Raw genomic sequence first — 15,676 nt, 5'->3', positions numbered from 1 at the left:
ACTACTCATGGAGTTATTTTCCAAACCCTTCTTTTTATGTTCAAGAAATCAACAAGTAAGTTCTGGAGATCTAATGCAGTGTTTTCAAGCACCAGCCCACTGTGGACTGGCACAAAATTTCTGGCGGACTGGCCCCAGTCTGTGGACCAGTGGTTGAAAACCACTGATCTAATGTACATCATAGTAACTATAGTTAATAATACTGTATTGTGTACTTGAAATTTGCTGAGTAGATCTTATGTGTTTTCACTACAAAATAAAGATGATTTAATTAACTTGACTGTGGTAGTCATTTCACAATGTGTATCAAATTATCATGTTGTATGCCTTAAATATGTATATTTTTTTAGTTATACCTCAATAAAGCTGGGAAAAAATCAGTGCTATTCAACTCTATTTTATAATAATGGAGAAAGTGCAACCAGAACTCAAAACTACTCATCTCAGCCTGACCAGGAGGTGGCACAGTGGATAGAGCATCGAACTGAGACGTGGAGGACCCAGGTTTGAGACCCCAATGTTGCCAGCTTGAGTGCAGGCTCATCTGGTCTGAGCAAAGCTCACCAGCTTGAGCCCAAGGTCGCTGGCTTGAGCAAGGGGTCACTCGGTCTGCTGAAGGCCCACGGTCAAGGCACATATGAGAAAGCAATCAAAGAACAACTAAGGTGTCACAACAAAGAATTGATGCTTCTCATCTCTCTCCCTTCCTATCTATCTGTCCTTATCTGTCCCTCTCTGGCTCTCTGTGGCTCTATCACAAAACAAACAAACAAACAAAAAAACTACTCATCTCCTAGTCTGCATTTAAATTAAACATTTTTATTGAGGTGGAATTCACATAACCACATAACCTAGTCAGTACATTCAGTGTTGTGTGCCCTCCACCCCTTTCTAGTTCCAAAACAGTTTCATCCCCCACAAGTCCTCCCCACCCCCAACCAGCCCCTGAAAACCACCATTCTGTCTCTATGGATTTACCATTTCTGGATATTTCACATGAATGGAATCACATGTCTGGCTTTTTATGGGAGGGTTGTTACGTCACTCTCTCGATCTCTTTAAAAGCAGTCTCCAGCATGTGAAGTGAAGAGCATGGAAATTTCATCAAGAAACATTCCTTAGACCAAAACAGTGGGTAGTCCCATCTAACGTTGCAAGTGATGTTTCCTGCTCGGAAGGAGAGAGGAACACAAAGCCTGCCAGCTCGGCATGACCCTGCAGCACAGGTTAACCTGCAGAAGCGTGGGTGCTAGGCCCACCCTCCCCTCCACAATCTCAAAACTGGGGATCCAGCACCTGTGGCTTTGTACCATGTAGGTGGCTAGGCCGACTGACATTTTCCAGAATTCCCTCCTGTCTGTTTCCAGTCGGGGTGTGCCACAGGAGAGGTTTCTGTGCAAGATCTGGGGGTAGAAGCGAGGTGGCAGCCAGCTGTCTGTGCTTGTGAGGGAGGGCGGGCGCTCTGGTGTCTGCTGGTGGCCGTCGGTTGTGGGGCAGCCACTGGGCCTGCAACCGCTCTACCTTTCCCCGGATCCTCCTGCGCCTTCCGCTCTGCCTTTCCCGGGATCCCCCTGCGCCTTCCGCTCTGCCTGTCCCCGGATCCCCCTGCGCCTTCCGCTCTGCCTGTCCCCGGATCCCCCTGCGCCTTCCGCTCTGCCTTTCCCCGGATCCCCCTGCGCCTTCCGCTCTGCCTTTCCCCGGATCCCCCTGCGCCTTCCGCTCTGCCTTTCCCCGGATCCCCCTGCGCCTTCCGCTCTGCCTTTCCCGGATCCCCCTGCGCCTTCCGCTCTCCCTTTCCCCGGATCCCCCTGCGCCTTCCGCTCTGCCTTTCCCCGGATCCCCCTGCGCCTTCCGCTCTGCCTGTCCCCGGATCCCCCTGCGCCTTCCGCTCTGCCTTTCCCCGGATCCCCCTGCGCCTTCCGCTCTGCCTGTCCCCGGATCCCCCTGCGCCTTCCGCTCTGCCTGTCCCCGGATCCCCCTGCGCCTTCCGCTCTGCCTGTCCCCGGATCCCCCTGCGCCTTCCGCTCTGCCTGTCCCGGGATCCCCCTGCGCCTTCCGCTCTGCCTTTCCCCGGATCCCCCTGCGCCTTCCGCTCTGCCTTTCCCCGGATCCTCCTGCGCCTTCCGCTCTGCCTTTCCCCGGATCCTCCTGCGCCTTCCGCTCTCCCTTTCCCGGGATCCTCCTGCGCCTTCCGCTCTGCCTTTCTCCGGATCCTCCTGCGCCTTCCGCTCTCTCTGCCTTTCCCCGGATCCTCCTGCGCCTTCCGCTCTGCCTTTCCCCGGATCCTCCTGCGCCTTCCGCTCTGCCTGTCCCCGGATCCCCCTGCGCCTTCCGCTCTCCCTTTCCCCGGATCCTCCTGCGCCTTCCGCTCTGCCTGTCCCGGGATCCTCCTGCGCCTTCCGCTCTGCCTTTCCCTGGATCCTCCCGCGCTTACCGCTCTGCCTTTCCCTGGATCCTCCTGCGCTTTCCGCTCTACCTTTCCCTGGATCCTCCTGCAGCTTTTCGCACTCCTGGCCACGTCTGTTTTAGTCAGCTCCGTGACTAAGGCCACCAGCAGGACACTCACTTCACCAGGGCTGGGAGCAGCGAGAACCGACACAGGGTCCAGTTCATCCCCGGGGGCTTCAGCCTGCCTTTGCTTCCCCCCGCCCCCCACACCCACCTTTCCTGCCCCACTGCCTGCCCCACGGGCTCCAGCTCTACCACCGGCCATGCGGACAACCTTCCAGGACAGTTTAACTGCCATCCTCGAGTCAAGTCAGGTCCCTGTAATGAGTCTCACACATAGACAAGACAGAAAGACGGACATACAGACTGTCTACTCCCACGGTCTGCTTCTCTAAATGAATGCTAACCTAGTAAATAAAGCTAAGACTGTTTGAGTAGCAGCCAGTTACTTTAGCACAACTTAGCAATTTAAATTTGTTTCTTCAACAACAAGAGAGTTGATTCGGAAAGAACTGCAGATGGAGTTCCCTGGAACTGCTGAGGGGACTGCAGAGTGGAGGAGCCCACGCTGGAGGCCAGTCTCCTTAGAGGACTTCAGCGTTGGCATTGCTGACATCTTGCGCAGGAGAATTCTCTGATGTGGAGACTGTCCCGTGCACTGAAAGATGTTTAGCAGCGTCCCCTGCCTCTGTCTGCTAGCAGCACCATCCACTTGTGGCAACAGAAAGTGTCTCCAGACATTGACACAGGTCTCCTGGGGGGCAAAACTGCACCTGGTTGAGAACCACCCTGCCTTCAAGCGTGGGGTGTGCCTCTGGGCAAGCATCTCCTCCTCCTGCCACATCCTCCACTCCGCAGTCACGGGCGGACTTCCGGGCAAGCATCTCCTCCTCCTGCCACACCCTCCACTCCGCAGTCACGGGCGGACTTCCAGGCAAGCATCTCCTCCTCCTGCCACACCCTCCACTCCGCAGTCACGGGCGGACTTCTGGGCAAGCATCTCCTCCTCCTGCCACACCCTCCACTCCGCAGTCACGGGCGGACTTCTGGGCAAGCATCTCCTCCTCCTGCCACACCCTCCACTCCGCAGTCACGGGCGGACTTCCGGGCAAGCATCTCCTCCTCCTGCCACACCCTCCACTCCGCAGTCACGGGCGGACTTCTACAAGCTCTCGGAATCTGCCTCCTACTGCAGATTAAGATAATGAGTCTAGAAAGGGACTCACCCAGCATCACGCAGCTGGTCAGTGGTCGAGCTGGGACAAGGGGCCCGGTCCTGTCTCCCTGCTCTGGGCTCCTTCTGTTAACCACACAGCCCTGCTTTCTCTAAGCACCATTCCTCTGTAACCTGACACGTGTGGCCAGGCTGCTGACTGCAGTCACTCAGGCAGACTTGTAGTGGTCCCAAGAAACTGGGCAATTACTTCTTTGTTTTGCACAAAACGAATGGAGGGAGAGAGAAGGCACCAAGGAAGAAACAGCTTTATTAGAAGTCTAGGCATGTCTGGGGAAACCCTGTTCAGTCACAGAGAAGAGAGGCTAATATTGATACAGGGCAGAAATCTAGCATAACAGAGCATCCTCTTAAAAACAAGTGTGAAACTAACACCTCCATCTTAATATCCAAACAGCCAGAAATGCTGCCGAGTCCAGCCCCGGTGAAACAATGAGATCCGTGCCTACAGGGAGCGCTCCAGTCCTGCCGAATCTAAGCCTCACAGAAGGCCACGGTCTGCGGCGGGAGAAGTCGAGGAAGAGACAAGGGGGATGTTCTCATCACGCAACAAGGTCACCTCGGTCTGCAGGTGAGAGGACCCACAAGGTTTTGAACAGAGGCTGGAGTGGGGGAGCAGAGGGACGCTGGCTGGAGAAAGCTAACGTCTGGGCCATCAGTCCTAATGTGGAGAGCTCTGTGCCGTCTGGTGTGAGGGCACCTCCAGCAACACTGACAGCGCTTCCTGAGGCCGCTGGGGGAGAACCACTTTGGTTCTGTTCTGACTTCTTTCACAGCACTGCCTATGTCCAGCACCAAGTCCAGGGTCATGACCGGCCGGGCGGCACTGAGTGGTCACCCCATGATACCGATACCTGCACCTCTTGGTCACGGAGACTTCTTTTGCAGAGCAGTCACTCTCTTCAGGCCGAGAGCGATCCTGCCCACTTTGGGCCCAGTCTAGAAACGACTCCCACCTTCACGTGAGCACCGGGTGGAGAGAATCTATCTCGTGAGTCCAAGCTTTAGATCGTGGCCCTTAGATGACGACCCTTGGAGAGAGGAGCAGCTGCAAGCTGTTTGTGCCCACGTGCTGTTTTCTGTCCCAAGAGAAGCAGGTGTCACCTGCTGATGACAGGCCCGAGCGATGTGATGCTGTAAGTCTCCCAAGGAAGAGTGTGTTCTACTTCCACAGGCAGGAAGGGAAGAAATGAGGCAGGCCTCAGGGTATGTGAGGCCACTTAATTCTTCCATCGGATTTGCTGGGGAAGAAGAAACAGTGATCAGTTTGTACTGATCCCTACAGAGAGGCAGTACGAATGCAATAAAACGAGACTCGCAATGAGGTAGTGAAGGAAGAGACAATGGAGAGGGGGGGCGAGAAACTCTTAAACACAAGTGGTGGAGTTCATCACCCAGATACAAATTAGACACCTATTCTTATCTGGCAAGCCTGAGTTTGGGCATTTGTTCTGGTCCTGCCCTCCCCAGGACAAAGATTCACTAGCCTCTGATAACCCAAATAAGTCCCAGGGAAATGAAATAAAAATTCACAAAAAACTCAGCAATTTCATGCCAGGAGAGAGGAGTGGGCTGTGTTCCCCAAATAGCTAAACTCTATTTCGGCCCTGGCCTGTTGGCTCAGTGGCAGAGCGTCAGCCCGGCATGTGGATGTCCAGGGTTCGATTCCAAGTCAAGGCACTCAGGAGAAGCGCCTATCTGCTTCTCCACCCCTTCCTCTCTCGCTTTTCTCTCTCTCTCTCTCTCTTCCCCTCTTGCAGCCAGGGCTCAACTGGAGCAAGCTGGCCCCAGGCACTGAGGATGGCTCCATGGCCTCTCCCTTAGGCGCTAAGAAGAGCTCAGTTGCTGAGCAATGGGGCAACACCCAGATGGGCAGAGCACCACCCCCTAGTGGGCTTGCTGGGTGGATCCTGGTCAGGGTACATGCAGGAGTCTCTCTGCCTTCCTTCCTCTCACTAAATTAAAAAAAAAGTCTATTTCACTTTCTTCTGACTTCCAACAGGAAGGCCATCTCCATCCTCAGGATAGTCTGAATTTGTTTCTTTACTGCCAGTAGTTAGTCCTTCCCACCTGCTAAATTTAACAATTATCAGAGCACTACTATTAAGTCTCAGCCAGAGGTCCCCGATGACCCTTAGATATATTGATGCTGCTCTGTGACCTGTCTGCCAGGACTGCGGGAGGGGGGGCTGGGGCTGCTCACCGAGCTGTTGAGAAGGACGTCAATCTTCTCCTCCTCCGCAGAGCCTTTATCCACCTTACTTCTATACGCTAGCAACTGCTGACGATCCTTCAGGTCCCGGCAAGTCTGGCCACCAAAACAGATAGTGAAACCCCCATCAGCCTTCTCTATAATGGTCTTTTCCTCTTTGTTACTCCCACTTTGAGCCAAGGTTCAAGAAGAAGCTGGGGCCCTGGCCAGTTGGCTCAGCGGTAGAGCGTCGGCCTGGCATGCAGGGGACCCGGGTTCGATTCCCGGCCAGGGCACAGAGGAGAGGCGCCCATTTGCCTCTCCACCCCCCCCTCCTTCCTCTCTGTCTCTCTCTTCCCCTCCCTCAGCCAAGGCTCCATTGGAGCAAAGATGGCCCGGGCGCTGGGGATGGCTCCTTGGCCTCTGCCCCAGGCGCTAGAGTGGCTCTGGTCTCGGCAGAGCGACGCCCCAGAGGGGCAGAGCATCGCCCCCTGGTGGGCAGAGCGTCGCCCCTGGTGGGCGTGCCGGGTGGATCCCGGTGGGGCGCATGCGGGAGTCTGTCTGACTGTCTCTCCCCGTTTCCAGCTTCAGAAAAAAAACAAAAATAAAAAAAAGAAAAAGAAAAATAAAAAATAAAAAATAAAAAATAAAAAAAAAAAAAAGAAGCTGGGATGAGAGGGGGTCAAGCCCCACAGAACTGCATGTTGGAGTGAGGTTCTACAGGGCTTATGCTCAGTTTAGTTCTGTGGATTCTCCAAACCATTTATAAGAGCACGGAGAAGCCAGTCAGCGGGCTGGGGAAATGACACAGGCGTGCTGGCTTCCATACTAACTCTGCCCAACCATTTTGTCCATTCAGTCAAAAGTGATGGTGGTATCTCAGGATCCAGCACAGAGAATATCATAATTGCACACTCTCCACTAAGGGGCTAACTCAGGGTTCTTATTTCTTGGGGACTCACATCAATGACGACATCGTGGCACTTGAACTTGATAGCTAAATTCAACTTTGTGTCCACATCTTCCACTAGATTGACATATTCCTGTAATATCTGTGGGTAGAGGTACTTCTGATTAATAATTCTCAGACCCATAAAACACGGAACTCTAAAAAGTAGAAAAAGAAATCTTGAAGAAGGGAAAAGAGTTCGTCTAGAACATCTGTTGCCTACAGTTCCTATCATCAACCACAGGACCAGTTCTGCCACGGAAAGTGAGGTGACCCCACGCAGCACTTCCGTGCTCCCCAGGGAAGAAGCGCACACTCCTGCCTAGCTCAGAGCTGGGTGCCCGTGCCAGCACCGGGCATGCTCCAGATCTGACCCAGCACTGAGCCCGCTGCCCCGATGCCCCTTCTCACTGAGTTCTCCCGTATCATTCCACCAGCATGGCCACACCCCGCAGGGCCAAGCACAGGAGATGCTCCTCAGAGAGGACAGATTACTTCTAAGAAGCTGAGAACTTCTCTCCCCGGCCTTTTCTATCTCAAGACCCAATACAGCCATTATGTTGCCTTTAAAAGAAGAACAGAACAGCCCAGGTCTCCCAACACTGACGGGTAAGCAGCTACAAGTTGGGTTTCCTACGTATCCGGTCCCCAAATCTCTTTAGGGGCCATTACCTGGACAGGGGCACTGTTCTTGTGCAGAATTTCCACAACCCGATGGAAGCCAATGGGTGCTCTCTTCTTGGTGTAGCCCAGCCAGTTCTGGAAAAGGAAGAGGCCAGGAGTGGCGGGGCCGGAAGTGAACCCAGCACACTCGGAGCTAGTCTCCCTGCATCTATGGTCAGACTAGAGCAGGGGTCTCAAACTCGTGGCCCGCCGAACAATTTTGTGCGGCCCGCAGACTAATCCACAAAGTTCAAAATATTTTGGATAAAATTAAGTAAACCCATGGATTAGTCTGCGGGCCGCACAAAATTGTTCGGCAGGCCGCAAGTTTGAGACCCCTGGACTAGAGTAACGTGGTGGGGAGGGTGGGCGGATTGGGTTGGGGGACAGAGAAATGAAGAGAGATGAGTTTTTCAGAAAAGTCAAGAAACTTGAGAGGGCAGAAAAGAGTCAGAGGAATGAAGTAAGTTCTTCGATTTATAAGCATTAATGCAGAAAAGTCTGTGAAATACAGCTAAATGAAGTAAGTACTTTACTTAACAACACTTGTGGTGTGAACATTATCTGGGTAGAAATATCCTGTCCTCCACATCCTTACATAGATATAAAGATACCTCCTTGTAAATTCACAAGGAAAGATCTGGAAAGTGCCCGCAGACCTTTAATGGATCTGCCGTGAGGAAGGGAGTAAGACAGGAGCAGGCAGACTGGGGACGATCACTCTTGACTTTATACCTCCACGCAGTGTTCGGGTTGGACACAGGCATGCATTGATCTGGTAGTTAATGCAGCTAATTAAATAACTACGAAAGAGAAAAACCAGAAAATTCTCAAGCCCATAATGAAAACAATCAATGGAGCAACCAGTGGAGACATGACAACCAAACATAATGCAAGACCCTTGACTGGATCCTGAGGGGGAACAAACACAAAACGAACAAAAACAGCTTTAAAGAGATCATTTGTACAGATACTATATATACGGTAATTGAATACATTAATGTTCAATTTCTCAGGCAGCTACAAAGGAGACAAGTACCTGAGTGTGTAAGGGAGAAGGGTCATGGTGTCTGAAACTTACTTTCACATGGTTCACCAAAAGATAAAAAGCACACTTGCTTCCTCTTTTTCTACGTGTACAGAAAAAGAGAATGCAAATTTGGCAAAAATGTTAATAAATTAGAGAAGTAGATAAAGACTATTAGTGTTCATGATACTATTCTTTCCACTTTTCTTTAGGTGTGAAATTTTGGAAAATAGAAAGTTGCAGGAGAAACGCAAGCCGGTCACTAGAACTCGAGGCTCCGTGAGGCCTGGGCTAACAAGATGGTATGTCCGGGGCGTAGGCAGCACGCAGCAGTCCCAGGGCACCCACCTTGGTGGTGAAGAGGGCATCCACATCGTGCCAGGCTCGAAGCTTGGCGCGGGCAGCCAAGGCCGTCAGTACGTACTGTTTATCTGGGATCTGAAAAGCAGAGAGCAGGGGAATTTAAGGGGAAGCAGAAATGCACCAGGGGAGGTACTTGAGAATTCTGGATAAGACAGGCAAAAATACACCGTAGTGTTGATTCTGCCCCTTAAAAATCCATATCAGGCCCTGGCCGGTTGGCTCAGTGGTAGAGCGTCGGCCTGGCGTGCAGGAGTCCCGGGTTCGATTCCCGGCCAGGGCACACAGGAGAAGCGCCCATTGGCTTCTCCACCTCTCCCCCTCTCCTTCCTCTCTGTCTCTCTCTTCCCCTCCCGCAGCCGAGGCTCCATTGGAGCAAAAAGATGGCCCGGGCACTGGGGATAGCTCCTTGGCCTCTGCCCCAGGCGCTAGAGTGGCTCTGGTCGCGACAGAGCGACGCCCCAGATGGGCAGAGCATCGCCCCTGGTGGGCATGCCAGGTGGATCCCGGTCGGGCACATGCGGGAATCTGTCTGACTGCTTCCCTGTTTCCAGCTTCGGAAAAGTAAAAAAAAAAAAAAAAAAATTCATATCGGATCATCAAGAACCCCTTAATTTCCAAGCCCCAGTACTGTGGCAGGGCATTCAGTTAAAGCCTTATCTCATGTTACACAAACATAGTCCTTTCTACCTTAACCTGAACATCAAGGGACTTACTGTGCAGGTCACAAAGCAACATCCACTCCATGGAGCTATGCTGATACTACTTTTCCAAAACACTGACCAGTTTATACCTACCTTAAATGTCTTCTTCAGGTTGACCGGGCTGCTGAACGTCCCCTAGGATGAAAGAGAAGAAACTTTAGTGTTGCCAACTTTCTCAAATACCACCCAATCTACCATTTTCTTTTGTACTAACTAGACTTTCTATGGTTTACTCTAACCATTTAAGCCCAGAAATTATTTTAAGCGAAAAACTCCATCGGATTTAATTGGGTATCACCACAATCCAGCTTAAGACTGAGTTAGTAAGTATTGTGTTTTCCCTAATTTTATGCTAAATCCAAATGTCCACTTGTGATCATTAAATTTAAAAAGAATTTGCTGAAACATCCGCAGTTCCCTGGCCCCCTGCTGCTCTCCTGCACACTGTGCCAATCCATCTGCTCGGAGCAGAGACTGCTGTGGGGCCAGACGGGCGAGACAGGACGTGCCAGGCCGCAGGGCAGCCACACAGCCGCACCAGCCCTCACAAACCCTGTCTCTTGGCTCACCCCTGCAGAGGCACAGGAAAGCCTCCAGGTGGGTTTCCAAGAACTACACACGCCCGCTGTTAATAGAGTACATCAATAGAGTGCTGACTTCCACTACGTTCCTGTGCAGGGAGGGTGTGCGGTCTCTCACGCTGCCTGTACCTCGGCCTCCGTGTAGTGGTAGAAGCAGGCGTAGAAAAGGGTCGTCACCAGTGGCATGTTGAGGATGGAGGCCTTGCGAGGGTGCTTCCGGAAGACCTCAGTCTGTCCTGCTGATTCTAGATGGCGGTCATTTGCCTGTGGTGGAGTGAGCCAAGTGAAAAAAAGAACAGTGTCCATGCAGTAGAAGCAGGAGAGAAACTTTTAATACCACAGTAGCTGTATTTCCTACCCTAGGAAAGAGGCAGGCAAGGAAGAGAAATAGAAATTGCCTAGGAATACCCAAAGGAGTTTAAAAGCCATAAAATGACGACAGATCCAAGCTGAATGGAGGAAGACCAAAGAACTGGCAATGAAATGGGCATTCTGGATGAAGAGGCAATACTTCCAGGTTAACAGCAGGTGGAAAGAAAAGGATGCTGAGAACAATGGAGGGAAGGGGCCACCATGAGAGGGAGAAAATGAAAGGCTCTTAGAGGCCTGCAGTACATGCCCCTAGTGACATACAAGGCCCGAGCACAGACGTCTCCTAGATGCTGGAAGGCACTGAGCTTTGGCACAGCATGCATATGAGTCTAACCTCAATAATGATCTGGCGTTCCAGGAGCGTGTAATGGTCTTGTACGTGTGCAGAATCTTCTGCTGAAAACGGTAAACTGGTAGAGAGCCAGAAGGTTAGTTCTTCTTTCTCTATTCAAACAGGAAACAAACCAACTAAACCAAATCACCACTATAAGCATAAGAGGCTCATGGTGCTTCACAAATTTGATCTCAGTTCACCTTTGGAATATCCATAAGAGGCAGAGAGAGAAACCAGAAAGTATATAGACCTTTGGCTGGGATTTTGCCATTTGAAGGGGGATCCTGAAAGTTGACAAAATATATATAGACATTAGTGATTTTGTTGAGAAATCATTGGAATCCTCTTATTGTGGGAGTTGTACTGTTTGGTGAATCACTCAGCTAATGAGTGAGCCGAGCCAACTGCCCACCATCTACATCTGAGTGAAGCACTGTGGTTCATGTCACTGCTTAAAATCAATGCTGAGTTCTCCTTAAGAGGCACTTACATTTGTTAGCCATTTTTTTAAAATTGCAGAGATGTAAGGTAAAATTAAATTACATGGCATGGTGGTATGTCAAAGATCTACACAAATGTCCAAGGTCCCATCTTCAACATGACGTTATATTTTCACGCATGAAGAAGCTGAACTCATACGGCAAGTCATGGGTAAGGCCAGGAATAGAACCTAGATTTTAAACTCCCAGTTCACAGATCTATCCTTCAGTCACTGTTGCCTTATTCCCCTACTCCACTCATTCCAGGAAAAATTCTGAGATTCAACTACAGTACCCCAGTGTGAGCCATGGCCAATTCAACTTTTAGAAGAGATAAACAGAGATGGCAATTCTGTTTCCAGGTACTTCATTACTCTAGCTTTTCTCTTTGTTTACCAGAGGCCATATGACATAACTCAGTATTTGATCCGATAATGTTAAAAAGTAAAGACTGCATCGACATAAACAAATGTCTAAATGTGAAAGCTGGAAATCATGTCACATGAGGAGTGACTATAACAACTGTGAACACTGAACCTAGAGAAGCAAGATCACTGGGTAGACCTGTCTTCAAAAATATAGGAAGCAAGATTCAGCTCCATATAAGGAAGCACTTTCCAATCATGAACGTGTCCAACAATAAAATAAGCTACTTCCGAGAGCGGTGAGTGCCCAACTGTTGGAAGAATAATGTGTGTGGCTGATTTTTAAAAAAAAATTTTTTAGCGAGGGTGGGGAGAGGGGGGAAGAGAGAGAGAAATGAGAAGCATCAACTCATAGTTGTAGCACTTAAGCTGTTCACTGATTGCTTCTCATGTGTGCCTTGACCAGAGGGCTCCAGCAGAGCCAATGACCCCTTGCTCAAGGCAGCGACCTTGGGCTTCAAACATTTGGGCTCAAGCCAGTGACAGTGGGATCATTTTGATGATCCCATGCTCAAGCTGGTGACCATATGCTTAAGCTGGTGAACCTGTGCTCAAGCTGGCAACATCGAGGTCTCGAACCTGGGTCCTCAGCGTTCGAGATGCTCTATCCACTGTGCCACCACCAGTAAGGTATATGCAGGGCTCGTTTTTATAGGAACTTGTATTCTGGGTCAAAGCCTGTACTGAATCAGTGGTTATTGGGTTTCAAGGACCAATAACATTGAAAATATATAAGGTATAGCATTGCCCACTTTTTATTTTAATACATATGGATATAAAAAAGAGTTAGAACCAATATTACTACTAAAAAGCTGGGGTGGGAGGAGTGGAGGGGGAAAATATCCAAGAATAAAAAGCAGTCCTTCAATTAAATCCATTTTGCTTTAGGAAAAGATCTCTACATTGTGTTATTTTTCTTAATTTACCAATGAAAATTCTATTGGGAAAAATTCTAGTATTTTGAACCACTGATTAAGACAACTTTTAATGACACTTGTATGATCCTGTATTGGCCTTTCCCTTTAACTATCTATCCTTTCTACCCTCATTTGGTCTCTTCATTCCTCCGCATGAGTTTTTATACTTAAAAATATTTTTCTCAGCCCTGGCCGGTTGGCTCAGTGGCAGAGTGTCGGCCTGGCGTGCAGGAGTCCCAGGTTCGATTCCCGGCCAGGGCACACAGGAGAAGTGCCCATCTACTTCTCCACCTCTCCGCCTCTCCTTCCTCTCTGTCTCTTTTTTCCCCTCCTGCAGCCAAGGCTCCACTGGAGCAAAGTTGGCCCGGGTGCTGAGGATGGCTCTGTGGCCTCTGCCTCAGGCACTAGAATGGCTCTGGTTGCAACAGAGCAATGCCCCAGATGGGCAGAGCATCGCCCCCTGGTGGGCGTGCCGGGTGGATCCCAGTCGGGCGCATGCAGGAGTCTGTCTGACTGCCTCTCCGTTTTCAACTTCAGAAAAATACAAAATATATATATTTTTTTTCTCGCATACTTACCCTATGCAGGTCTTAAGAAATTCTTTTCGTTTCTCAGGGTCCTGAATGTTCAAGTGCTCTCGATAATGGGACAGCTAAAGAAAGAACACAGAAAGGTTTTGAGCTAGTTCGTCTCCTTCAAAGGGGGAGGTAGCTACTTAAGTAGACTTTCCATGCTTAAAAACTAGAGTCTTGCCTGACCAGGCAGTGGCGCAGTGGATAGAGCGTCAGACCGGGATGCAGAGGACCCAGGTTCGAGACCTCGAGGTCCCCAGCTTGAGCGTGGGCTCATCTGGTTTGAGCAAAAGCTCACTGGCTTGGACCCAAGGTCGCTGGCTCGAGCAAGGGGTTACTCGGTCTGCTGAAGGCCCATAGTCAAGGCACATACAAGAAAGCAATCAATGAACAACTAAGGTGTCACATTGCGCAACGAAAAACTAACGATTGATGCTTCTCATCTCTCCGTTCCTGTCTGTCCTTGTCTATCCCTCTGTCCCTGTCTACCCCTCTCTCTGACTCTCTCTCTGTCTCTGTAAAAAACAAAAAAAACAAAAAAAAAAAAAACTAGAGTCTTCATTATCAGAGATTCCTTCTCAATATGGGTTGGATGTGGAGATGGGGGAGAGCCGAGTGATTCACTCTTTATTATCTAGAATTGCAATATGTAACATGGTAGCCACTAGGCACATTTGGCTGTTCACATGTTAATTTAAAATAATTAACTAAAAAGAAACTCAGGTCCTTAGTTGCACTAGACACTCGTAAGTGCTGAACAGCTATACGTACCAGTGGCTCCCACACTGGACAGCACAGATACAGAACTTGCCCATCACCGCAGGAAGGTCTACCGGACAGTGCTGACCAACAAGGAAGCACTGAATAGATGGAGCATTTAGCTTCATGCAGAAGATTGGCTGCAGCTTCAGTATTTAACCAAAACCAGCTTTTGCTTCAGCTTTAGCCTTTGAAAGGCTGAAGGACTAAACACCTACTTCAACGTTATTTTTGGCATCCTTGACCTTGGACTTGATCAATGGTAGCACGATGCTGTAAGTAGCTAACAACGTCAGTAACAAAAATAGGGCCTGTCATTGATTCACTATTGATAGCTAAATACTCAATTCAAATACTATGGGTTCTAAATGCAACTCTGAAAGAAAATCTTATGTGCTTTCTATTTTGAGATTTAAAATAATTAACAATTACAAATGATGCAATATGTAATTTTGTATATAGTTATTAAAAACTTCAAAGAATTAAAAAATAAACAGATTGACAGTTAATATGAATATTAAGAGAATAAACCGGCTTTAGGAAGGACAGCTTATTCTTTTAGAGCCAACAGCTATATATGTAAGGATGTAAATAATAATAAAAAACAGGGGGGAAGCTGAAGGGAATAGGGGGTGGGGGAAGACATATTTGGTGGACACTTGAATCTATGTAAACACAAATTAGAAATAAATAAAAACAGAGTAAGAGATTTTATCATAATCTAATCTTTAAATTATTTGACATATTTATTATATAATCATTTCTAATATTAAAGAAAGTGACCTTTAAAGAGCTTTAATTTTTTGGCCTTACATCTTTCAAAAAAGGTTCTACTTGGGAAATCTTCATATTCTATGAGGATTAAATTAAAAGCAGACTATCAGCTTTGCCACTTCCAAAATTTACAAGGTTGGAAAATTCCAAACTTATATACAGCAACCTGCATGATAAATCGACTTCAATTAAAACATAGTGAAAAAACAAAACAAAACATAATAGTGAACATGCAAAAAAATTAAGTTTAAACAAAAACAAGTTACCCAAATACACTTATTTTCACTAATCAAACTTCAAAACAACAAACTTTATAAGAATGCTGTCTCCATTTTTTTTTCTGTCTGCATTTTTTAGGTTCAATTTCTATAAGAAATTTTTAGGAGATTAAAAATGGAAATAAAAGCTTTCATAATGATTACTACAGACTGCCAATCATTTTCAGTGGATTAAGATAAAAACAGTTTTGAGATTTTACCCTGCCTTAAATATTAAGTTCATATTCCTTTTACAAAATATTACTGCCTGGCCAGGCGGTGGCACAGTGAATAGCATCGGTCATAGACATAACCCCATGGTCGCTGGTTTGAGCCCAAAGGTCACTGGTATGAAGTCTAAGATCAGTGGCTTAAAACCAAGGCTTGAGCAAGGGGTCACTGGCTCACATGGAGCCCCCTGGTCAAGGCACATGTGAGAAAGCAGTCAATGAACAACTAAGGTGCTGCAACTACGAGTTGATGCTTCTCATCTCTCTCCCTCCCTGTCTTTCTCTTTCTCTCTTTCTTGCTAAAAAGTTACTAAAAAACATTCTCCTGACTTATATTCTGTTGTGCAAACAAGTTTAACAATATTACTAAATGTGCCAGCTGGCTGTGAGCCCTGATGTC

General features: G+C 48.5%; 1 protein-coding gene across 1 annotated transcript in view; it reads right to left on the bottom strand.

Moving 5' to 3' along the window:
* Positions 1-3,914: 3,914 nt before the first annotated feature.
* Positions 3,915-15,676, bottom strand: part of VIPAS39 (VPS33B interacting protein, apical-basolateral polarity regulator, spe-39 homolog) — a 33,569-nt gene continuing 21,807 nt past the window's right edge. The window contains exons 12-20 of the mRNA XM_066341631.1: positions 13,263-13,336; positions 10,864-10,939; positions 10,287-10,421; positions 9,670-9,711; positions 8,861-8,950; positions 7,495-7,581; positions 6,836-6,925; positions 5,886-5,990; positions 3,915-4,923 (exon numbers count right to left, since the gene is read on the bottom strand). Coding sequence (XP_066197728.1) covers positions 4,903-4,923; positions 5,886-5,990; positions 6,836-6,925; positions 7,495-7,581; positions 8,861-8,950; positions 9,670-9,711; positions 10,287-10,421; positions 10,864-10,939; positions 13,263-13,336 — 720 coding nt within the window. The 3' untranslated portion in view covers positions 3,915-4,902. The remainder of the gene's footprint in view (positions 4,924-5,885; positions 5,991-6,835; positions 6,926-7,494; positions 7,582-8,860; positions 8,951-9,669; positions 9,712-10,286; positions 10,422-10,863; positions 10,940-13,262; positions 13,337-15,676) is intronic.

The sequence above is a fragment of the Saccopteryx leptura genome, chromosome 6 (genome assembly GCF_036850995.1).
Source record: "Saccopteryx leptura isolate mSacLep1 chromosome 6, mSacLep1_pri_phased_curated, whole genome shotgun sequence".
Classification (NCBI taxonomy): domain Eukaryota; kingdom Metazoa; phylum Chordata; class Mammalia; order Chiroptera; family Emballonuridae; genus Saccopteryx; species Saccopteryx leptura.
Note: the sequence above shows the minus strand (reverse complement) of the source record. Positions and strands in the feature narration are given on the sequence as shown.